The sequence below is a fragment of the Ranitomeya variabilis genome, chromosome 2 (assembly GCF_051348905.1).
Source record: "Ranitomeya variabilis isolate aRanVar5 chromosome 2, aRanVar5.hap1, whole genome shotgun sequence".
Classification (NCBI taxonomy): Eukaryota; Metazoa; Chordata; class Amphibia; order Anura; family Dendrobatidae; genus Ranitomeya; species Ranitomeya variabilis.
Window position 1 is genome coordinate 618,870,332 of NC_135233.1, and position 26,047 is coordinate 618,896,378.

At 48.5% G+C, this 26,047-nt stretch overlaps 1 protein-coding gene and 1 long non-coding RNA gene across 2 annotated transcripts in view; one reads left to right on the forward strand and one right to left on the reverse strand.

The window, feature by feature from the left end:
* The window catches only part of LOC143807368 (uncharacterized), a 163,236-nt gene extending 149,718 nt beyond the window's left edge, over window positions 1-13,518 (reverse strand). Inside the window, exon 1 of the long non-coding RNA XR_013221712.1 lies at window positions 13,412-13,518. This is a non-coding gene — a long non-coding RNA (uncharacterized LOC143807368). The remainder of the gene's footprint in view (window positions 1-13,411) is intronic.
* Window position 13,519: 1 nt separating this feature from the next.
* On the forward strand, window positions 13,520-24,658 carry KLHDC4 (kelch domain containing 4). Its single transcript, XM_077288815.1, has 12 exons — window positions 13,520-13,716; window positions 13,786-13,877; window positions 14,373-14,451; window positions 19,633-19,731; window positions 20,851-20,987; window positions 21,172-21,264; window positions 21,589-21,748; window positions 21,848-21,917; window positions 22,889-23,097; window positions 23,264-23,648; window positions 23,736-23,828; window positions 23,899-24,658. Exons 1-12 carry the CDS (start codon window positions 13,618-13,620, stop codon window positions 24,075-24,077), a joined length of 1,695 nt encoding a protein of 564 aa, XP_077144930.1. The 5' UTR covers window positions 13,520-13,617; the 3' UTR covers window positions 24,078-24,658.
* Window positions 24,659-26,047: the final 1,389 nt, after the last annotated feature.

The following is a 26,047-nucleotide window of genomic DNA, read 5'->3' on the forward strand; positions in this document are numbered from 1 at the left end:
AGTTCATTAATGTCCATGGAGCACAACAGGCACTAACATACGACAATACGGTTGCAGTCTCTAATCATGCTGGACTTTACTCCGTACAGTTACCATGGGTGACTGCACGGTTCCCCATATGCTGGGTTACCTTCCAGGAGCTCCTGCTCCATACGCTGACTCCTGTCAGTACTCTCTCTCAGGGAAGCTGCAGAACTGGGATCACCGTCCCCGGCCATGCCATGCTCACCAGGCCACCTGACAGTCCAGATCCTCAGACGGGCTGTAGCTTCCCCAAACGCAGTGCCATCACGGACTCTGCAAACGCGTCCTCTCTGTGCGCTATTCAGGACGTCCATCCCCATCTGGGACCATCCAACACACAGGCCCCTAGGTCCAAGGCCTCCCCCATGTGCTCTCCAGGGATCTAGTCCTACTCCCAGGATCTCCCAACACAGAGGCCCTCCAGGACCTGGCACACAGACCACCCAGGTCCATCCATCTCTTTCCATGTGATCCACATGGTCACATTATATACTTGTAGCCACTCCCATAGGTGGGAGGTGTGTGTGGCTAGTTCAACCATTACAACTACAGATTTGCCTCCATGCATATCCTGAGGAGCACATGCAGCGCCACCTAGCTGTAACAGGGGTCACTGCATCAAACTGTATATACACAGGTGCTGTATACCTCTATGGCTGTATATACACAGGTGCCGTATACCTCTATGGCTGTATATACACTGGTGCCGTATACCTCTATGGCTGTATATACACTGGTGCCGTATACCTCTATGGCTGTATATACACAGGTGCCGTATACCTCTATGGCTGTATATACACAGGTGCCGTATACCTCTATGGCTGTATATACACTGGTGTCGTATACCTCTATGGCTGTATATACACTGGTGTCGTATACCTCTATGGCTGTATATACACTAGTGCTGTATACCTCTATGGCTGTATATACACTGGTGCCGTATACCTCTATAGCTGTATATACACTGGTGCAGTATACCTCTATGGCTGTATATACACTGGTGCCATATACCTCTATGGCTGTATATACACTGGTGCCGTATACCTCTATGGCTGTACATACACAGGTGCCGTATACCTCTATGGCTGTATATACACTGGTGCCGTATACCTCTATGGCTGTATATACACTGGTGCCGTATACCTCTATGGCTGTACATACACAGGTGCCGTAAACCTCTATGGCTGTATATACACGGGTGCCGTATACCTCTATGGCTGTATATACACTGGTGTCGTATACCTCTATGGCTGTGTATATACACTGGTGCCGTATACCTCTATGGCTGTATATACACAGGTGTCGTATACCTCTATGGCTGTATATACACAGGTGCCGTATACCTCAATGGCTGTATATACACTGGTGCCGTATACCTCTATGGCTGTATATACACTGGTGCCGTAAACCTCTATGGCTGTATATACACAGGTGTCGTATACCTCTATGACTGTATATACACAGGTGTCGTATACCTCTATGACTGTATATACACAGGTGTCGTATACCTCTATGGCTGTATATACACAGGTGCCGTATACCTCAATGGCTGTATATACACTGGTGCCGTATACCTCTATGGCTGTATATACACTGGTGCCGTAAACCTCTATGGCTGTATATACACAGGTGCCGTATACCTCTATGGGGTCATTCCATGTCAAGTGGACCAGTGGTCCCCACTCGACCTTCTCCGATTTTGCTGAAAATTTATAGGGATGTACATGTATGTTTGAAAAGAGGTTCTGTAAATTTTTAGGGCGAGATCTCAAATACATTGGGCACTGTTGACCTTTCACTGGAGGTTCCACCAAGCCTGCGGCTTCAGCTAAGAGGATTTTGCAAACTTTGGCACATAGCCATTAGAGTTCTATACTGGCTATGATGCTGAAATTTGGCATACTAGCTCAACTTTTGCTGCTAAACACGATAAAATTATTACCGGCTATGACAAAACAATATTTCGGCCGCAATTTTGTGTCAAAGTAGCTTGAAAAACACGTCGCATAAAATTTATGCCAAACTTTGCCCATATATAACTCAACACCAAAAACCAATAGTAACTGGTGCTTTGCCCTGTACATCAAACATTTACATGACTTTGCATTGCTGCAATATCACGGTCAAAGCATATGTATTTGTTGAAATATTCACACCCACATATGATGAAAAACTTAAAAAAACGAATTTTACCTATTTTTAGGTCAAATTTCTCAAAAAGGGTACCCCTAACACATATTAATTCTGATATCATTAGAAAGAGCACATTTTTCTCTACAAGGATCATTGGGTTTTTTTTTGGAGTCTCTCAGTTTAAGAAATGAAAAATGCCACTGAACATGGTGTTATTTATTAATACGCAATGAATGGTAACGGCACTATTCAAACCCTTGCGTTGGTCCATGGTGGTTATACCACAACCAGTTCCCTAAGAATTGGTATTATAATCCTATTAAGAATTGTAATAATGCTGTCTTTCGAGAATTGGCAGCCCCATCGTCAAGGAGCCATGGCCGATATCTGTGCAAGGCGAGCCTCGGGCGGTCTCTTTATCGCAGGTTCCGAAGCCTGAGGGTGGGTGTCTTTGCCTAGGATCCCAAGCCTAATATTGGGTATCTTTTGTTGGTTCCCAAGCCATAATGTTCAGTCTAAGTGGTCGGGAATTGTTGCTGAATTTGCAACATAATCGGTACAGAGAAGCTGTATTGTCGGCCCATTGCTGTTGCAGCTGGTGCTGGAATTATTGCAATGATTGACTGCTCGGGAATCCAGCATGTATCATTTCTCAAAGGCCAGTGAAAGAAGCTAGCTGGTCCATGAGGATGCATAAAATTTATTAATGCATCATGCTCGTCGACTGAAATTTCAGAAATATTTCCAATCCACCAGTTCCTATCGTAAATGCAGGCAATGTATTGCCCTGGCTGGAGGTTTGCAATTGTCACAAAAGGCATTTCTGATCTGACAGATCTATCTACATGGGCAATGAAAGATGATGGGTCATTTGACACCCTTGAAATGCGAATCTTTTTGTCATCAATTGGCACAAACTGGTGATTTTCTCTTGTTCCAGCAATTGTATGTCCATCTTTGAACCTTTCCTCTTGAACTACCCGTATTTCGTCATTTTTTTCTATTGGAACAAAAAAAAACTTGATTCCATGCAGTTGCTTCTTGCAAAAGTTGAATAAATCCACCGGGGTCAGTATTTGGTTTTCAGTTGGGCGTTGAAGACTGGCACGAGCTGCCAACCTCTTTGCTGTCCCTCCAATCCCATCACAGGGCAACTTTCCATGACTGGTACCAAAAAAATTCCATTCAGCGCTGATATTGAAATCAGCATTGTGGTGGCACAAGTTGAGAAAATTTTTGAAATTTTTGTACTGTGCTGCAGATCCATCGCTGAAGTAGTGGATATGACGAATCCTATAGATGAGAGTCTTCAGATACTCCACAATTACTGTTAACAAAGTGTGGACTGCAACTGTGTCATGTCGTGAGCAATCACTGATTATGCACAAGCTGATGTTCTGCGCAGCTTCACCATTTAACTCCTTGAAGTAAATTACAAATGGGTGTACTGTAGCTTGACTATTTTCCCAGTGGAAACCTTGAATGGCATCTTGAACAATAAATGAGTAATTTTCAGCAAAGTCCATAAGGATCACAAGCTCTCCAGGTCTCAGATTTTCCTTCAACGATTTCAGATAGCAACTTTGATGCTTGGCGATGTAGTGATGGCTACAAAGTTTAGAACTTTTCAAAACCAATTCTTCAATGAAATCTTCTATAGTCAGTTGTTTGGTATCAAGCGTGTCTCGATCAGTGTGAATCCATTGTTTGAACTCAATAATACCTTCAGGGTCACTGTTGACAAACACATTGACTAGAAATTCTTTTAAAACTTCAGGACCCGGGCATTTATCACAACGGCCAAGCATACAGTCCTTGGATTCAATTCCACAGACCATTTTGCATATGAGCTCTTTGTAGTCATCATTGATTGGGCATGCTGCAAGCATTAGTTTGACATTTTGGTGAATGGTACACATACAAACGGAATGTGTTCCAGCAGATCCAACGGTTACGCACCACTTTGGCCGAAGCTCACAAAACTTGGAAAATCCAATTTCAGGGCCATTCCGATCCCGATAGGCAACAAACATTTCCCTCATATTGCTCAGTAATAGTCGCTTTTGCATCTGCTTTTTTTCTCCTGCTATTCGCACTGTAAGAATCATGTCGGTCTGGTAGTCGGGGGCAGGTATATCTCGCCCAGGTATTTGTCCTATGTGAATTAGGCCGCTCAGTATCTTCAGGATACCGAGGGGTTAATAAGTGCAGGAATAAAGGCTGACCAGCTGGAGGTTTCAGGTGTCAGCCTGGGGCACACAGAATGCCTGCCTGTGTGAGACAAACGTGAGTGAGAGCTCTGCTCATGATCTGTGTAATGTTAACTGGGAGGGAGAAGCCCCCCCAGTTGTTAGATAGCAACGTATTTGTTTAGTTAGCGCCGGACAGGCTAGGATTTATTTTTATGTTTTGTTTTTTCCTATGTTGCTTTCACGTTAATAAATCTGACCTGAGGTCAGTCATCTTGGAAACCTGCTGTCGCCTCAGAGTTCAATGCACAAACCACGTGACCTTTGACCCCAGCAAAGGCGATCCCGGAGTGTTTTGTTACATTGTGGTGGAGAACGCGGGCATCACGTGGCACAGGCGACAGTATGGAAGACGTGGTGAAAGCCCTAGTACAGTCCACTGCCGTACAGCAGCAGGCCACTGCCGCACAGCATGAAGCTAATCGCTTGATGGCCGCACAGCTGAAGGAGTTATTGGACATGACGGTTGCAGACCGCCAGCTTCTCCAACAGGTGGCGCAGCGCCTGGTGAGCATGCCTGAGGTAGACCCGGAAGCAGAGTCCAGAAGGATCCATGTGAGTCGGTACTGGCAAAAGTTGACTGCAGAAGATGACGTCGAAGCATACCTGACAACGTTCGAGCGGACGGCGTTGAGGGAGAAGTGGCCGAAGGCACGATGGGCCGATTTGATTGCTCCGTTTCTCTCCGGCGAGGCCCAAAAAGCTTACCATGACTTAGACCCGGAAGTCGCTCAGGACTTTGAGAAGCTGAAAGTTGAGATCCTGGCCCGGCTAGGTGTGACGACGGCTGTCCGTGCGCAGAGGGTACGCCAGTGGACCTACCAGCCAGATAAACCGCCGCGGTCTTAGATGTTCGACCTGATCTACTTGACAAAGAAATGGCTGCAACCCGAGGTACTGACAACCCCAGAAATAATTCAGCGGGTTGTCCTGGACAAGTATCTGAGAGTGCTACCTCCAGCGCTGAAAAGGTGGGTAAGCCAAGGAAATCCCACGACAGCAGATCAACTTGTGGAGTTGGTCGAGCGTTATTCCGTGGCAGAAGGACTTCCCGACGAAACCACTGGCACCCGGTCTGTGCCTTCTCCTCGTGGAACCGGTAAGACTGTTCCAGCGACTACGGGTGAAGGAAAATCGCCAAAAACTATGGGGGAGGAACACGGGGCTGCTCGCACTCAGAGACCGAGAGTGATGGACGGTGGGCTCAATAGGGTGCCTGTTAGGTGTTTCCGCTGCCATGAGAAGGGCCATATTTCTGCGAACTGTCCTGTTACCACTGAACCCATGCAGTGCGATGTTACAGACTCTAAGAAACGCATGTCTTTGGTTACACGGCTAGTGAATGTGAATGCGGGTCAAAATGATATAGCGAAACACCTGTGTGAATTATCTGTTGATGGGAAAAGTGTTGTGGCGTTACTAGACTCTGGAAGTGTGGTGACTCTGGTGAAAGCTAGTCTGGTGGCACTTCCATCTGGTTCGTCTGACAAATTTTCTGTAACGCGTGTGCATGGTGACACCTGCTCGTACCTAACAGCTGTCATATCGATTTCCACTCCCTATGGGTCTGTGCAACACAAAGTGGGACTCGTTCCCGCATTGTTACAGGATGTAATCCTGGGCAGGGATTTTCCCCATTTCTGGCAGTTGTGGGAGAATCAGTTGCTCCTTCACCGTAGCTGTGAATCTTTTCCCATGCCATCTGGAGGTCCCAAACTCCTAGAGGAGGTCCCACAGGCAGACGTTGCTGGGGAGGTTATTGAATCTAACCTTCAGTTCCCCTTCTCAGTTATGGCGGGGGAAACTGAGGAAACTGAGGAAACTCAGCGAGAGGCGGAGGCAGACAGTCATCCAGCACCTGGCCTGCCAGATTTAGGAGTCCAGTTGGATGACTTCCACAGCGAGCAAATGAGAGATCCTACCCTGACTCCGGCTAGGAAAAATGTAAAAATGATAGATGGGGTACCCTTAGAACCTGACACCAGGCTAGCGTACCCGTACATGGTTCTTGAAAATGATTTGCTCTACCAGGTAGAGAAAAAAGGGGAAGATATTGTGCAACAGTTAGTGGTACCCAAACCTTATCAGCGGAAGGTACTGGACCTGGCCCACGGACATATAATGGGGGGACATCTGGGGGTACAGAAAACCACAGAAAGGACATCGCATTGTTTTGTGTGGCCCGGAATACATAATGATGTGCGTAACTATTGTGAGTCCTGTCCAGAGTGCCAAATCTCTGCGCCTAAAACTCGGTTCTGTAGCCCTTTGGTACCCCTCCCTATCATTGGGGTCCCTTTTGAGAGAATTGGGATGGATCTGGTTGGGCCCCTTCCCCGGTCCGCACGTGGGCATCAACATATCCTCGTCATCATGGACTATGCCACTCGTTACCCAGAAGCCATCCCTTTGCGTAACACTGCTACCAAAACGATCGCCAAAGAGTTGGTACAAGTGTTTAGTCGGGTGGGAATTCCAAAACAGATACTCACCGACCAGGGGACTCCCTTTTTATGTCAAGGGTGATGAAGGAGCTCTGCAGGCTCTTACAAATAGACCAGTTGCGTACGTCTGTCTATCACCCTCAGATGGCCTGGTTGAGCGGTTCAACAAAACCTTAAAACAGATGCTCCGGAAGGCGATAGACAAAGATGGGAAGAACTGGGATTACTTGCTACCCTATTTACTGTTTGCCGTTAGGGAGGTTCCCCAGTCTTCCACGGGGTTTTCGCCTTTCGAACTGTTATACGCCCGACGTCCCCGGGGACTGTTGGACGTCGCAAAAGAAACCTGGGAAGGTCAAGTCACTCCCTTTAAAACGGTGATCGACCATGTAACACAAATGCAGGACCGTATTGCCGCTGTCATGCCCATGGTTAGGGACCATATGTTACGGGCCCAGGGAGCCCAGAGGCAAAGTTATGATAGAGGCGCTAAGGTCCGTACATTTGCATCCGGGGATAGGGTGTTGGTCCTAATCCCTACAGTGGATAGTAAATTTCTGGCGAAATGGCAGGGCCCCTTTGAGGTCATGGAAAGAGTTGGTGAAGTGAACTATAAAGTGTACCAGCCCGGTAAGAGAAAACCAGAACAGATTTATCATGTGAATCTGATAAAACCCTGGAAAGACCGCTCTGCCCTAACGGCGGATCTGCCCCGTCCAGTTTGCGCACCTACCGTACCGGAGGTACAGATTGCCGAGACTCTCTCGGAACAACAAAAATCTGAGGTTAAGCAGTTTTTGTTACAGAACCAACAGTTTTTTTTCGGAAAAACCTGGCCGGACTAAGCTGGTGAAACATGAGATTGGTACAGAGCCTGGTGTCACAGTTCATGTGAAGCCATACCGGATTCCGGAAGCACGCCGTTAAGCCGTCTCCCGGGAGGTGGTGGCAATGTTGGACTTAGGAGTCATTGAGGAGTCACACAGCGCCTGGTCCAGTCCAATCGTATTGATACCTAAGCCGGATGGCTCCATACGGTTCTGTAATGACTTTAGGAAACTGAATGCGGTTTCTAAATTTGATGCGTACCCTATGCCTCGGGTCGATGAGTTAATCGACCGGCTTGGCAAAGCCCGATATATTACGACCCTGGATCTAACAAAGGGGTACTGGCAGATCCCTCTGGCCGAGGCGGCCAGAGAGAAGAAGACGGCATTTGCTACCCCGGAAGGGCTGTTTCAGTATGTCTACATGCCGTTTGGACTTCACGGAGCTCCAGCAACGTTCCAGAGATTGATGGATCGAGTCTTAAGGCCCCACAGACAGTACGCTTCGGCCTACCTGGATGACATCGTAATCTACAGCATGGACTGGGAAACTCACCTCCAGAAGGTACAGGCGGTGATTGATGGCCTGCGAGACGCAGGCTTAACGGCGAACCCCAAGAAATGTCACATCGGGCTTGAAGAAGCCCGATACTTGGGCTACGTGATTGGCAGAGGAGTGGTTAAACCACAGATTGACAAAATACAGGCAATTCAGGGCTGGCCGCAACCAGTGAACAACAAACAAGTACAAGCTTTCCTGGGGATCGCCGGCTATTATCGCCGGTTCATACCCAATTTTGCAGCCATGGCCACCCCCTTGTCGGATCTTACCAAAGGGAAGGATTCCGTCATGGTAAAATGGTCCTCAGCGGCTGAAGAGGCCTTCCACAGTCTGAAACGAGCTTTGTGCTCTCAGCCCGTACTAGTGACTCCTGATTTTAGCAGCGAGTTTGTGGTCCAAACTGATGCTTCTGATACTGGGGTCGGAGCTGTACTTTCCCAGGTGAGGGACGGAGTGGAACACCCGGTCCTCTACCTCAGCCGGAAACTGAATGTACATGAGCAGAGGTATGCCGTGGTTGAAAAAGAGTGCCTAGCCATTAAATAGGCTCTCGATTCCCTCAAGTATTACCTGGCAGGCAGGAAGTTTAGGCTGGTCACGGACCACGCCCCTCTCAAGTGGATGCACCTCCACAAAGACCGTAATAGTCGGGTAACCCGGTGGTTCCTTGCCCTGCAGGCTTACTCTTTCACGGTGGAGCACCGCCCCGGGGTGCAAATGGGGAACACTGATGCTCTGTCCCGGGTACACTGTTTCGAGAGTGTTCTTGCTCGACCTGAGTGGTCTGAGCAGGGGGGGAGGATATGTAAGAATCATGTCGGTCTGGTAGTCGGGGGCAGGTATATCTCGCCCAGGTATTTGTCCCATGTGAATTAGGCCGCTCAGTATCTTCAGGATACCGAGGGGTTAATAAGTGCAGGAATAAAGGCTGACCAGCTGGAGGTTTCAGGTGTCAGCCTGGGGCACACAGAATGCCTGTGTGAGACAAACGTGAGTGAGAGCTGAGCTCATGATCTGTGTAATGTTAGCTTGGAGGGAGAAGCCCCCCCAGTTGTTAGATAGCAACGTATTTGTTTAGTTAGCGCCGGACAGGCTAGGATTTATTTTTATGTTTTGTTTTTTCCTATGTTGCTTTCACGTTAATAAATCTGACCTGAGGTCAGTCATCTTGGAAACCTGCTGTCGCCTCAGAGTTCAATGCACAAACCACGTGACCTTTGACCCCAGCAAAGGCGATCCTGGAGTGTTTTGTTACAGCACTGATATAGTCTTTTTTACCAGGGCACATTCGACTAAATTCATCATCCTCAAAAAATGCCTGCACCTTTTTCTTCACTTCCTCAGAAACTTTCTTGCCACACTTGATTCTAGGTAAGGCTAAGATCCCATGTTCACATTTATGCTTTCGAGCTTGTTTGACCATTCGTTCAGAGACACCGAATTCGTCTGATATAGCCTTAATGGACCAACTTTTAGGTGCCAATGTCAAGATTTGGACCTTTTTGGACAGCAATGGGCAGACAATACAGCTTCTCTGATCCGATTATGTTGCAAATTCAGCAACAATTCCAGACCACTTAGACTGAACATTATGGCTTGGGAACCAACAAAAGATACCCAATATTAGGCTTGGGATCCTAGGCAAAGACACCCACCCTCGGGCTTCGGAACCTGCGATAAAGAGACCGCCTGAGGCTCGCCTTGCACGGCTATCGGCCATGGCTCCTAGGCGATGGGGCTGCCAATTCTCGAAAGACAGCATTATTACATCTCTTAATAGGATTATAATACCAATTCTTAGGGAATTGGTTGTGGTATAACCACCATGGACCAACGCAAGGGTTTGAATAGTGCAGTTACCATTCATTGCATATTAATAAATAACACCATGTTCAGTGGCATTTTTCATTTCTTAAACTGAGAGACTCCAAAAAAAAAAAAAACAATGATCCTTGTAGAGAAAAATGTGCTCTTTCTAATGATATCAGAATTAATATGTTTTAGGGGTACCCTTTTGAGAAATTTGACCTAAAAATAGGTAAAATTCGTTTTTTTTAAGTTTTTCATCATATGTGGGTGTGAATATTTCAACAAATACATATGCTTTGACCGTGATATTGCAGCAATGCAAAGTCATGTAGATGTTTGGTGTACAGGGCAAAGCACCAGTTACTATTGGTTTTTGGTCTTGAGTTATATATGGGCAAAATTTGGCATAAATTTTATGCGACGCGTTTTTCAAGCTACTTTGACACAAAATTGCGTCCGAAACATTGTTTTGTCATAGCCAGTAATAATTTTATCGTGTTTAGCAGCAAAAGTTGAGCTAGTATGCCAAATTTCAGCATCATAGCCAGTATAGAACTCTAATGGCTATGTGCCAAAGTTTGCAAAATCCTCTTAGCTGAAGCCGCAGGCTTGGTGGAACCTCCAGTGAAAGGTCAAGTGCCCAATTTGAGATCTGGCCCTAAAAATTTACAGAACCTCTTTACAAACATACATGTACATCCTTATAAATTTTCAGCAAAATCGGAGGTCGAGTGGGGACGATTTTTAAAACTGGTCCACTTGATGTGGAATTACCCTATGGCTGTATATACACAGGTGCCGTATACCTCTATGGCTGTATATACACAGGTGCCGTATACCTCTATGGCTGTATATACACAGGTGCCGTATACCTCTATGGCTGTATATACACAGGTGCCGTATACCTCTATGGCTGTATATACACAGGTGCCGTATACCTCTATGGCTGTATATACACAGGTGCCGTATACCTCTATGGCTGTATATACACAGGTGCCGTATACCTCAATGGCTGTATATACACTGGTGCCGTATACCTCTATGGCTGTATATACACAGGTGCCGTATACCTCTATGGCTGTATATACACAGGTGCCGTATACCTCCATGGCTGTATATACACAGGTGCCGTATACCTCCATGGCTGTATATACACAGGTGCCGTATACCTCCATGGCTGTATATACACAGGTGCCGTATACCTCTATGGCTGTATATACACAGGTGCCGTATACCTCTATGGCTGTATATACACAGGTGCCGTATACCTCTATGGCTGTATATACACGGGTGCCGTATACCTCTATGGCTGTATATACACGGGTGCCGTGTACCTCTATGGCTGTATATACACGGGTGCCGTATACCTCTATGGCTGTATATACACTGGTGCCGTATACCTCTATGGCTGTATATACACAGGTGCCGTATACCTCCATGGCTGTATATACACAGGTGCCGTATACCTCCATGGCTGTATATACACAGGTGCCGTATACCTCTATGGCTGTATATACACAGGTGCCGTATACCTCCATGGCTGTATATACACTGGTGCCGTATACCTCTATGGCTGTATATACACAGGTGCCGTATACCTCTATGGCTGTATATACACTGGTGCCGTATACCTCCATGGCTGTATATACACAGGTGCTGTATACCTCTACGGCTGTATATCTCTACGGCTGTATATACACAGGTGCCGTATACCTCTATGGCTGTATATACACAGGTGCCGTATACCTCCATGGCTGTATATACACAGGTGCTGTATACCTCTATGGCTGTATATACACTGGTGCCGTATACCTCCATGGCTGTATATACACAGGTGCCGTATACCTCCATGGCTGTATATACACAGGTGCCGTATACCTCTATGGCTGTATATACACTGGTGCCGTATACCTCTATGGCTGTATATACACAGGTGCCGTATACCTCTATGGCTGTATATACACAGGTGCCGTATACCTCTATGGCTGTATATACACAGGTGCCGTATACCTCCATGGCTGTATATACACAGGTGCCGTATACCTCTACGGCTGTATATACACAGGTGCCGTATACCTCTATGGCTGTATATACACAGGTGCCGTATACCTCCATGGCTGTATATACACAGGTGCTGTATACCTCTATGGCTGTATATACACTGGTGCTGTATACCTCCATGGCTGTATATACACTGGTGCCGTATACCTCTATGGCTGTATATACACAGGTGCTGTATACCTCTATGGCTGTATATACACAGGTGCCGTATACCTCTATGGCTGTATATACACAGGTGCTGTATACCTCTACGGCTGTATATACACAGGTGCCGTATACCTCTATGGCTGTATATACACAGGTGCCGTATACCTCCATGGCTGTATATACACTGGTGCCGTATACCTCTATGGCTGTATATACACTGGTGCCGTATACCTCTATGGCTGTATATACACTGGTGCCGTATACCTCTATGGCTGTATATACACAGGTGCCGTATACCTCTATGGCTGTATATACACAGGTGCCGTATACCTCTATGGCTGTATATACACAGGTGCCGTATACCTCTATGGCTGTATATACACTGGTGCCGTATACCTCTATGGCTGTATATACACAGGTGCCGTATACCTCTATGGCTGTATATACACAGGTGCCGTATACCTCTATGGCTGTATATACACAGGTGCCGTATACCTCTATGGCTGTATATACACAGGTGCCGTATACCTCTATGGCTGTATATACACTGGTGCCGTATACCTCCATGGCTGTATATACACAGGTGCCGTATACCTCTATGGCTGTATATACACTGGTGCCGTATACCTCTATGGCTGTATATACACTGGTGCCGTATACCTCTATGGCTGTATATACACAGGTGCTGTATACCTCTACGGCTGTATATACACAGGTGCCGTATACCTCTATGGCTGTATATACACAGGTGCTGTATACCTCTACGGCTGTATATACACAGGTGCCGTATACCTCCATGGCTGTATATACACAGGTGCCGTATACCTCCATGGCTGTATATACACAGGTGCCGTATACCTCTATGGCTGTATATACACAGGTGCTGTATACCTCTACGGCTGTATATACACAGGTGCCGTATACCTCTATGGCTGTATATACACAGGTGCCGTATACCTCCATGGCTGTATATACACAGGTGCCGTATACCTCCATGGCTGTATATACACAGGTGCCGTATACCTCCATGGCTGTATATACACAGGTGCCGTATACCTCCATGGCTGTATATACACAGGTGCCGTATACCTCTATGGCTGTATATACACAGGTGCTGTATACCTCTATGGCTGTATATACACTGGTGCCGTATACCTCTATGGCTGTATATTGCACGTCGTTATTGCTGGGACTTGTAGTACTACCGCACTTTCACCTCACGCTGCTGAGGTAACATTGTATCCGCCAGTCTGGTCACATGACTCAGTCACGTGGTAGAGGTCACGTCACTTTCCTGAGCCTGGCGCACGCTGGTGACGTCATCCCGGGCACTGCGTGCTGTGTGCCGGGGAGAGAACAACATGGGGAAGAAAGGGAAGAAGGAGAAGAAGGTGAAGGGCGCGGAGAAGACTGCGGCCAAGATGGAGAAGAAGGTGTCCAAGAGGAGCCGGCAGGACGAGGTGAGGGCGGTGCGGGCTGTGCTCGGTGCGGTCCCGGCTTCCCGGCAGTGACGTCTTCTGTCTCCGCAGGAGGATCTGGAGGCGCTGATCGCCGAATTCCAATCACTGGACGCCAAGAAAACGCAAGTGATCGAAACGGCGACTCCTCCTCCGAGCCCCAGGTGAGAGGCTGCACCGAGACGGGAGGGGCTGAGATACAGCGGGCGGTACCGCACGAGAGGGGCTGAGATACAGGAGGCGGTACCGCACGGGAGGGGCTGAGATACAGGAGGCGGTACCGCACGGGAGGGGCTGAGATACAGCGGGCGGTACCGCACGGGAGGGGCTGAGATACAGGAGGCGGTACCGCACGGGAGGGGCTGAGATACAGGAGGCGGTACCGCACGGGAGGGGCTGAGATACAGGAGGCGGTACCGCACGGGAGGGGCTGAGATACAGGAGGCGGTACCGCACGGGAGGGGCTGAGATACAGGAGGCGGTACCGCACGGGATGGGCTGAGATACAGGAGGCGGTACCGCACGGGAGGGGCTGAGATACAGCGGGCGGTACCGCACGGGAGGGGCTGAGATGCAGCCGGCGGTACCGCACGGGAGGAGATCGGATACTCGGGATGCAGTGCCTGCAGAACATGAATTTGCGGCTTTCTCTCCACTAGGCTGAACGCTTCGCTGACTCCACATCCTGAGAAGGATGAACTGATTCTCTTTGGAGGTGAATATTTCAATGGCCAAAAAGTAAAGTATTTTTTTTTATTCCCATTTTTATCTGTTGTAATGAAGTTAACCAGTAAAGTGTGTAGAACTACAAATGCCAGCATGCTGTACAGATGGCGCTGTGTGTTTTGACTTCAGATTAAAAATCTACTTGAAACTGATGACTGTATGGTGAGAAGTTCTGTAACTTTCGTAGAATCCGTTTTTTTTTTTCATTTTACCGTTCTCAGGGACTCTGCTTGCTGTCAGTGAATTCTCGTGCCTACGTCCCATTCTCAGACCTTGTAGGGTCTCTGGGCACAAATCCTTCTGTCCTGATGGTTTGTTACAATGTATCAGTTGTGTCTCTCGCTTTGCCCAAACTGGATACAAATGTAACAACTCGCAGTGTTATAAGCTCAGGTCGAGATTTCACCCTCTGGATGTAAAGAAAAGCAGCACCTTCTACCCGACACAGACAACGGCAGCCCTGGCACACTATGCAAACACGCTTTCTTCAGCGTTGCTCAAGGTGTGCAGAGCGGCAGTGGAGAAAATCTCTCTTAGCAGAAGACTTCATCCGCTATAAGTTCATGCTCAAAGCCTATAACTCTGCCCTTTCTCTGCCAAACAATCCTACTTCACCACCCTCATCACCTCACTATCCAACAACCCAAAACGACTTTTTGAAACCTTAAACTGCCTCCTGAAACCTAAAGTACAGGCCCCCATCACCAACCTCAGTGGTGAGGATCTGGCCACTTACTTCCTAGAAAAAATCAACCACATCCATCAGAATATCTCAGCGCAATCTCCTCAGTGCCTGGATCCCCTTCCCTGCCGCACCTCAAGCTCACTAGACGTCTTTGAGCCTGTTTCAGAAGAAGTCTCCAAGCTCCTCGCTTCAGCTCGGCCTGCAACAGTGACCCCCATTCCTTCACATCTCCTGCAGTCTCTCTCACCAGTGGTCACCACTCACCTGACTAAAATATTTAACCTCTCTCTTTCTTCAGGTATCTTTCCCTCCTCATTTAAACATGCCATCATAACCCCATTACTTAAAAAGCCATCCCTGGACCAGAACTGCACTGCTAACTACAGACCTGTCTCTAACCTTTCCTTCATCTCTAAACTCCTGGAACGCTTGGTCCACTCCCGTCTAATCCGCTATCTCTCAGATAACGCTCTTCTTGACCCCTTACAATCTGGTTTTCGCTCTGTACACTCCACTGAAACTGCCCTCACTAAAGTCTCTAATAATCTAATAACAGCTATATCCAAAGGTCATTGCTCTCTGCTGATTCTCCTGGATCTCTCTGCCGCATTTGACCCTGTGGATCACCAGCTCCTTCTCACGATGCTTCGCTCCAGAGGCCTCAAGGACACAGCCCTCTCCTGGTTCTTCTCCTACCTCTCTGACCGCTCCTTCACTGTATTCTTTGCCAGTTCCTCTTCCTCTTCTCGTCCCCTTACTATCGGGGTTCCGCAAGGCTCAGTCCTGGGCCCCCTCCTCTTCTCTCTATACACGGCCCCTATTGGACAAACAATCAGCAGATTTGGGTTCCAGTATCATCTCTATGCTGATGACACCCAATTATACACTTCTTCCCCTGACATTACCCCTACCCTAATTCAAAATACCAAGGATTGTCTGTCTGCTGTCTCTAAAATCATGTCCTCCCTCTACCTGAAACTAAATCTCTCCAAAACGGAACCGACCTTTTCTCACCTTTTGAAACTGCTAAGACTCTTACTGTCGCTCTTATTCATTCCCGTCTGGACTCCTGCAACTCTCTTCTGATCGGTCTCCCTCTTACCAAACTTTCTCCTCTCCAATCCATCTTGAATGCTGCAGCCAGGGTCATATTTCTGTCTAGCCGCTTCACTGATGCCTCCATCTTGTGCCAGTCATTACACTGGCTACCCATTCGCTACAGGGTCCAGTGTAAACTCATTTCTCTCACCCACAAACCTCTCCACAGTTCTGCACCGCCTTATATCTCCTCTCTCATCTGTCTATTGCCCTACACGTGCCCTCCGTTCTACAAACGACCTAAGACTAACATCCCCTGTAATCCGAACCTCGCACCTCCGTCTCCAAGACTTCTCTCGTGCTGCGCCAGCTCTCTGGAATGCACTTCCCCAGACGATCAGACTGATACCTAGCCCCGACCTATTCAAGCGCGCTCTAAAAACCCATCTCTTCAAACAAGCCTACCACATCAACTCCTCAGTAAACTAACTTTGCCCTGTTCCCTCCTTCCAAATAATACTCTGAATCTGCACCCTACTATTCATCTGTCCCCACACCCTCCATACACACGATAACTGCACTTTATACTTGACTATTGCACTTAAACACACGGGCTGATGACCGGATCATGCAGCTTTGTATGAAGATCCCTATTTATTATAATTGCCAGACCTGAAATAACAAGCACTTTTCACCTATTGTGTCCCCCCATTTCCTTGTAGATTGTAAGCTTGCGAGCAGGGACCTCACTCCTAATGTCACTGTTTAAATTGTCTTATTGAATTTGTCTGTACATGTCCCCACTTAATTGTAAAGCGCTGCAGAATATGTTGGCGCTGTATAAATAAATTATTATTATATAGAACAATTCTCTTATTTACTGACAGGAAGCAGAGATCCTGAAAAATATCAGGAATTGACATTCAAAGTCTATTAAAAAGTTGGAGAAGTTTTCATTGTAAAAGAATTAAATGTTATAGACTAATGGGGCGGACTCAGGAGACGAGGTTCCCCCGGAGGGCACTCTCTAGCACTCAGCCCTGTGAGATCCCAGATTATCAGACAGGACTGAGTGCTGGATGCGGGACTAATGGATTTTTACTGCACAAATGAAAGATTGTTGTTGACATCTTTATTTTCTGTTGCAATATTTCCAGATTATAGAATGTCTGAGTAAAAAAAATGTTATTGTGCGTGTAAGAAATGTACAGAATTATAATAACCTGTCCTCTGTGTTGCTGTGTGCACAGCTGGGATCATAACATACAGACAACCACCAGGGGGCGCTCTGTGCATATCTAGGGATTAAAACAACATTCAGATTCTCACCAGAAGGTGCTTTTGTGTACAGCTGGGAATCAATGATTATTATTATTCATTTTTATAGCACCATTTATTCCATGGCGCTTTACATGTGAAAGGGGACAAGTACAGTAAACATGAGCAATACAAGGCACACACAAGTACAGGAGGATGGAGGACCCTGCCCGCGAGGCCTCAGTCTGCATGGGATGTGTGATAATACACTGGGAGAGGGTAGAGCTGGTTGTGCGGTGGTTCAGTAGGTTGAGGATCACTGCAGGTTGTAGGCTTGTCAGAAGAGGTGAGTCTTGAGGGTCTTTTTGAAGGTTTCTATGGTAGGCGAGAGTCTGATGTATTGTGGTAGAGCGTTCCAGAGTATGGGGGAAGCACGGGAGAAATCTTGTATGCGGTTGTGGGAAGAGGAGATAAGAGGGGAGTAGAGAAGGAGATGTTGTGAGGATCGGAGGTTGCGTGCAGGAAAGTACCGGGAGATGAGGTCACAGATGTATGGAGAAGACAGGTTGTGGATGGCTTTGTATGTCTGGGTTAGGGTGTTGAACTGGAGTCTCTGGGTAATGGGGAGCCAGTGAAGGGCTTGGCATAGGGGAGAGGCCGGGGAATAGCGGGGGGACAGGTAGATTAGTCGGGCAGCAGAGTGTAGGATGGATTAGAGTGGTGCCAGAGTGCTAGAGGGGAGGCCAGAGAGTAGGAGGTTGCAGTATTCAAGGTGGGAGATTAGGGCATGGACTAGTGTTTTTTTCGTTCGTGGTCAAGGAAAGCGCGGATCCAGGAAATATTTTTGAGTTTGAGACGGCAGGAGGAGGCAAGGGCTTGGATATGTGGCTTGAAAGAGAGGGCAGAGTCGAGGATCACCCCAAGGCACGGGGCGTATGGGACTGGGGAAAGTGAGCAGCCATTGTCATTGATGGATAGGTCTGGTGGAGGGGTAGAGTGAGATGGGGGAAAGATGATGAATTCTGTTTTGTCCATGTTCAGTTGTAGAAAATGAGCAGAAAAGAAGGCCGAGATAGCAGACAGACATTGTGGGATTCTGGTAAGTAAGGAGGTGAGGTCACGTGCGGATAGGTAGATCAGCCTGTGTCATCGGCGTAGAGATGGTACTGCATACCGTGGGATTCTATGAGCTGTCCCAGGCCGAAGGTGTAGATGGAGAAGAGCAAGGGCCCTAGAACTGAACCTTGAGGAACACCGACAGACAAGGGGCGAAGTGAGGAGGTGGTGTGGGGGAGGGAGACACTGAATGTTCGGTCTGTTAGGTATGACGAGATCCAGGATAGGCCCAGGTCTGTGATGCCAAGAGATGAGGGGGTCTGTGATGCCGAGAGATGAGAGGATCTGTAGCAGGAGGGAGTGGTCCACAGTGTCAGAGGCAGAAGACAGGTCCAGGAGGAGGAGGACAGAGTAGTGTCGCTTGCTCTTGGCGGTTAGTAGGGCATTGTTGACTTTAGTTAGGGCAGTTTCAGTGGAGTGATGGGGTCGGAAGCCAGATTGTAACTGGTCAAAGAGGGAGCAGATCACATACAGATCACCACTAGGGGGCGCCCTGTGCATAGCTGGGAATAAAAAAGATAAAAAGCATGCATATCACCACCAGAGGGCGCTCTGTGCAGTCAGAGACCATAACCACATGCATATCACCACCAGAATGCGCTTTGTGCATAGTCTGAGACCATAACCACATGCATATCACCACCAGAGGGCGCTCTGTGCATAGTAGAGGACCATAACCACATGCATATCACCACCAGAGGGCGCTCTGTGCATAGTAGAGGACCAGAACCACATGTATATCACCACTAGAGGGCGCTGTGCATAGCTGGGATCATAATCACATACAGTACAGATTACCATCAGGGGGCGTCATGTTTCCCCCATCAGGTGTTAATATCCCCGTTGTTTCTGACATTTTTGTTGTTTTGCACTGGCCACTAATACGGCACCCGCATGTGACCGCTTTATGCTGCATTACTCTGTAGCTTTTCTGTTTCTAGGAAAGCTGGGTGACGAGCACCTTTCGGGCTGCAGTGTCTCCTGTATGGGTTGTTGAGCCTTCTCGTCGGGCCTCTGTATAATGTGATAGAAATATATGAAGTTGGAATCTTTCGTAGTTTTTTTCTTTGATTGTCCTCGTGTTTTTCGTCCCTCAGACCTTCTTGTACAACGAGTTGTATGTCTATAATATCAAGAAGAACAGCTGGAGTAAGGTGGATGTCCCGAACCCCCCACCGCGGCGCTGCGCTCATCAGGTAACGGACCCCCATACATTACTGTGCTGCAGCTCGGGTCTGATCTGCTGGGAGTTGTAGTTCTGCAGCTGGAGATTTTTTCTTTAACCCCTTGGTGACTGGCTCACTACATGCAGGGTGGATGTCTGCACCCTCTTACGTCTGAGCGGCTAATCACAGGGGGATGAATAAAGAAGGTAAAAGTATAATTGCCCTCCTGTTCCCTGCAGACATGTCTGACAATCACTTTACCGACCAAAAAAGTCAGACTTCATGTTTTTGTCATTTCCGCCGTTCTTGTGTTTTTTCCGTTTTCCAGTAGATTTTATGGTAAAATGAAAGTCGTCATTCAAGATTACAACTTGTCCCCCAAAAACAACAAGCCCTCGTCTGGGTCTATAGAAGCCGAGAATCCATAAAGCCCCGATACTTCTCCGCTGATACATTGTAACAAACCATCGGGACCCGAGTCATCGGAATAAACAACCATTGTTCCCATTCACGGTCCGGCAGAGGATTAGGGAGCCGCTGCACCTCGATGGTTAGCTCTGCTTTGATGCCGGATGATACTTTAATGTTGGGGTAGGGATTCTGGCATGGACGCCGGGGTCCCCATCCTCCCCCTGTCACACTGCGGAGCACGCTGAACGCCTAAATGAGTGGGTGTCCCGATAGCAGAGCGGAGTGGTGGGCGTCCGCGGCATCAACCAGCGCAGCACCGAGGCGTCTTCACTATCTTAAAGAGCCCGCAACCTAATTAGAAGAAGATCGACTCTCCCTCCACAGCCGGAGACTGAATATATGTTGTAATAGATTTTATTACATGAAGTCATTTTTGTTTCTTTTACTCGTCTTTGAGGATTAAAATCTTTACTGTTTTTGGGGCAACTACAAAGACGTAGTTATGATGCCGCGGCTATATAGCGCCACGTGACGGAAGCATCCGGGCACCGCACTGGTGACGGCGGCAGTAAATGATGGTGGTTGACTAAAATGCCGCAGGCTGTGTGTGATCCTGGGGGTGTCCTGCAGGAGGCGCCGTCCTGCAGCCGGGTGACACGGGGTCTCCTCTGTACGGTGCAGATCTGACACGTATCCATTGCTTGCAGCACATTGTATCACGGCCTCCTCTCTCGGCAGGCGGCGGCGGTCCCTCAAGCCGGAGGGCAGCTCTGGATCTTTGGAGGGGAGTTTGCTTCTCCTGATGGGGAGCAGTTTTACCACTACAAGGACCTCTGGGTGCTTCACCTCCAAACCAAAACCTGGGAGCAGATCAAGTAAGACCCCGAGGCGATGAGCGCCCCCCGATGGTACAATGGATCCGCTGTATGTCCTGCTGGAAACACAGAGATCCGCTGCTATTAACAGTCCTGAATCCCGCGCTCACAGGACTGCTACTCCCATCCTGCAGACCCTGGTCCCCTCCTTGAGTTGTCCTCTTCCGTCTTGTGTCCCTCACAGATCTCCTGGAGGACCGTCCGGAAGAAGCGGCCATCGCATGGTCCATACGAAGAGGCAGCTCATCGTGTTCGGAGGATTTCATGAGAGCACACGGTGAGAGTTGTAGTCAATGACGTGCCCATAATAACAGACAAGATAATAAAGCCCTGTGCACCATGAACTACTGTACTCAACATCCCTTTACCAAGCTCCCGGCATAGCCCTGCAATCTAGCAGCATGATGGGAGTTGTAGTGTCCGGCAGCTGGAGAGCCACCTGCTGATGTCAATCATCCAGACCTTGTGTAATGAAAACTACAACTTTCCAGCAGACGTTCCTCTCCCCTTCCTCCCCATCTGTAAGATCTCTCCTTGCTGTCAGTGTGTTAATGCTCGTCCCCTCACTCCGCACCTTTCCTCAGTTCTTCTCCTCTTCCAGTGATTACATCTACTATAATGACGTCTACGTGTTTAATCTGGACTCCTTCACGTGGGCCAAGATCTCGCCGTCCGGCACCGGCCCCTCACCGCGGTCAGGATGTCAGCTCACCACCACCCAGGAAGGAGGCGTTATGGTCTATGGCGGATATTCTAAACAGGTCTGTACCGTCAGCGTGGATACTGACACATTGTATTCACCTCCCCTAGTAATGGCTGATAACAGGGAGCACTCGCTGACTTGTGTTTCTCCTGCTCAGAGAGTGAAGAAGGACGTGGACCGGGGAACGGTGCACACGGACGCGTTCCTGCTTAGGTTGGAGGCCGCCGGTGAGTGCCCCCTCATAACCCCCCGATGGTACCTGGGAATCCTCTCATTAGGGGGTGCGGGTGATGTTTTCTGGGCGACCACCTCTGGTGTTGCCTTCACAGTGCACATCTGTGAGTCTTTAAATTCATGAACCAGGAGGCCCAGGATGAGCAGAGCGGTGCCTATACAGTGACTGGTGCAATTAACCCTTTGATTGCCACCATGCTGTGATCTGTGGGGGGTTTTTGTTCTCGGCCTGAGATGCAAGATGATGGCTCTCCCCTCACCCGCTCTAGGGGCGGCGCTGCCATCACCCGGCCCCCGCAGCGGCACTCAGCTGGTAAACAGCTTAATGTCAGGCTCAGTAACTGGTAATTACAGGCTCCGCCACGTGCTGTAACATGGGAGACAGTAAGCAAGGAGGGTCCTGGGGGGCTGCGCTGGGTAACCAGGGGGTGATATCCTCTTCACACTGCACAAACACAACCACGTGCAACTCCCATCATCCGCGTGATTCCTGGGGATCAGGCACACGAGCCATCATCTGCAGCAGTGAGGGCCGAGCACGGACTGAGGATGTCGGGGGAAGAAGTCACCATATTGTAAAGGACCCCCAACAATAAAGGGCTTTCAACATCTCTGCTCAGGTGTCCTGCTCACACAGCTGAGGGTCTGTTACAGTTGTATCCAGACTGATACATTGCAGTAAAGCTTGTTGCCCCTGCTGCCTCCAGGGGGCGCTGCCCTGGGCACATGTGGGGTAACGAAGCAGACCCCGGGATCCTGCTTTTCTGGGGTAGCAGGAAGATTGCCGGATCGGGCTGGCGGTGTGGGCTGATGGGCTGAACTGTCTCCTCTCTGTTGCTGCTGTCTGGCTCGCTCTTTACCTAGGAGACCGTCCACCGCTGATAGTCTGCAGAGGTGGCTGGTCACCTCGGCACAGAGCATTAAGTACAATCCCATCATCCTCAGAGTTGTTGTTGTTTTCCAGATAAGTGGATGTGGAGTCGACTGAGCCCCTCCGGCATGAAGCCCACCCCCAGGACCGGCTTCTCCATGGCTCTGGCACCCAATAACCGCAGCGTCCTTTTTGGAGGAGTATATGATGAGGAAGAGGAGGAGACCATGGAGGGCGACTTCTACAACGACCTCTACTTCTACGACCAGGGGAAGAATCGATGGTTCGCTGCTCAGACAAAGGTGGAGCCATGAATCTGATGTCGTATTGTGGGAAATATCTGCCACTTCCCAAAGCTGAGGGTCTGTTACAATCGTAACAAACAGATTGTAACAAACAATCAGCAGAGGTGGGGGCTCTGTGCTGCTGACAAGAGATGACTCCATCTCTGATATGTCTGTACTGAAGGGCCACAAAATCGATCGGAAGAAGAGGCGGCGCGGAGACAAAACCGCGGAAACGGCAGCAGCTCCGAGCCCGGCTGAGCCCATTGAGGTCATAAAGGAGATTGTGGCTGAAGACGGGACCGTGATGACCATCAAGCAGGTGATCCCCGGCGAGAACACCCCTGCCAGCGAGGAGGAGGAGGAGGACGACAAGGAGGAGGAAGCTGTAGGGCCGCAGGTGGAGCCCTCGCCGAGGTCCAGCGTCATGATGGCCGTCAGGCAGGGTGTCCTCTACGTGTACGGGGGAATGTTTGAGGTCGGCGACCGGCAGTTTACATTGAACGACCTGTACAGCCTGGACCTATACAAGATGGAGGAGTGGAAAGTACTGGTGGAGATGGATCCGAGTAAGTGCCTGCACCGCCACCAGAGGGTGTAGAGAAAGCGCTGGAGGATGAAAGAGTCGAATGTAACGTCCATTCTGTTTGCTGCAGAAACCCAGGAATGGTTGGGCGAGTCTGACTCTGAGGAGGAGGAAGGTGCGGAGGGAGGAGAGGAGGACAGCAGTGAGGAGGACGACGACAGCGGTGAGTGTCGGCACTTGGGATCTGTTATGGACTTTGCCTTCTGATCTCCAATCCCTGATTCCTCTTGCAGGTGACGAGCAGCACCCCTCAGTGGAGCCCCAGGAGAGGTACACCGATTATCTGCCCCGCACAGAGCCGCACTGGATCCGGATCGCTCGCAGTAACTTGGGCTCCGACACCAAAGAGAAGAAAGTCCTTAAAGTGGCGCACGCCATGGCAAAGACGTTTTACGATTTTAGAGATAAATAGAACAATGGACGACTATGTAATAACCGCAGGAACTTGTGGAGACCTGAGGCCGTTGCAGCCCCCATGGCGGTCCCCTGTGTTCGAGCTGAGACGTCGTCCGTCCGTTGGGAAACTTACAGGGGCCTTCACTATTCTTTCAAATATTAAAAGCAGACAGGAAATTCCTTTATTCTGGCATCCAGAAATTCTGTTATTCCAGCACTTGCCCTAGAGCCGCAGTGTGAAGATGAGGAGTCACTGCCTTTCTGAGGCCGTCTGATAATCCAGCGCTAATGTCAGATTACAGGAAGTATTGAATGGTCCTATGATGGGGGCCGGGCGCTGACTTGTTCTCCACTCCGGGGTATTTAGTGTCTGCAGTGACGAGAGGGAGTGGTAAGAAACAGCTACCGGCGGGCTGATGCAACGCGGCATAACCACTGCTCTCCGCGGACCGACGCTCCCCACGGACTGACGCTTGCTGTGCTGCAGCCTTGCGGTTTAACCCTTGCTGCCCCTCCGTAGCCATAAGTGACGTTTTCTGATTTGCGCCAAATATTGAAATTTCCCTATTTGACAATAAAAGTTCTGTGCCGACCGATGAGGAGACGTTAGTCAGTGACTACGCTCGCGCCATCTTCCAGTCTGCTCCAATTTAACTATAACTTTAAGCAGAAATCACTTATTAAAGGGCCGGCATCCAGTCTACACTAAATAGAAACACTTGTGTCGTGAAAAGTTTTAAAACTTAACAAAAATGATTTACTCTTCTATACCCCAAACCGTGGTTCAAGAGGAATTTTACACTGACCCTTTTTTTTTTAGAAAGGAGGGTGTGGTCAAAAAGCGCCACAAATAATTTCAGCTCGTCGCATGCGTCTTTATATAATCTTGTGCATGTGAACAGCCAGACTTGATAAATTCACCCGTCTAATTTCTTTTTCAGTTCTACACCATTTTTTTTTAAGATCTCCGCTTGCTTTCAATGAGTAGAAACGATTTTGTTTAATCCCAGAGGCTGGAAACCTGATCCAAGACTTCCCATAGCTTTGGGTTTGTTACAGTTGTATGCAGTCTACCCCATCTAGTATGACCGATCCCGCTCGTCATGGTTGTTTTGATTGGATACAACAGTAACGGAATCTCAGCTGTGAGAAGTCCAGCTTTACATCTAAAGAGGAAACGGCCAAAAAGAGCGACACAAAACCTCAGTGAATCCCGCGGAGTACTACGAGGTCTCTGCCTCTGATCTCTGCAAGATTTCAGCGTAATGTGAACAATAATATTCCCATTCACTGACAGCAAGCGGAGAACTGAACTGGTAATTGTCACAAAGTATCAAGTGCGGAGCAGAGGGAGACTCGTCTCTGCTACATCTGTAGTCTCCTCATTATCACTGGCCAAGGAAATATAGGGTTAATCCGAAGTGCAGCTGTCACTGATGAGGCTTCTCAGGAAACACTTCCCTTCTAAGTGGGACCCTCAAAGAGCCAGAAATCCAATCTCCAAAGCTGAATAAGAGCTGGAGCCGAGCCAGGTGGTCTAGTGATTGCTGAAGAGACCACTCCGTCGAAAACCTTAACATGTCCTGTGTAATCACAGCATACAAGTGACCTAAAGAAGCCGTCACCACGTGTGCGGAGAACGGCAGTACGCGGGGACGTGAGGTGAGCGACAGTGCCAAGGGGGACCCCGAAATATGGTGAACAGAAAAGGACAATATTATTCCACACAGGGGCAGTATTATAGTAGTTATATTCTTGTACATAGAGGGCAGTATTATAGTAGTTATATTCTTGTACATAGGGGGCAGTATTATAGTAGTTATATTCTTGCACATAGGGGGCAGTATTATAGTAGTTATACTCTTGTACATAGGGGGCAGTATTATAGTAGTTATATTCTATATACAAGAATATAACTACTATAATACTGCCCCTATGTGCAAGAATATAACTACTATAATACTGCTCATATGTACAAGAATATAA

Coding starts and splice junctions, on each gene's coding strand:
- KLHDC4 (XM_077288815.1), top strand. CDS start 13,618: ATGGGGAAGAAAGGGAAGAAGGAGAAGAAGGTGAAGGGCGCGGAGAAG. Junction 14,452..19,632: donor AATATTTCAATGGCCAAAAA/GTAAAGTATTTT, acceptor TTCGTCCCTCAG/ACCTTCTTGTACAACGAGTT. Junction 21,749..21,847: donor ATGGCGGATATTCTAAACAG/GTCTGTACCGTC, acceptor TCTCCTGCTCAG/AGAGTGAAGAAGGACGTGGA.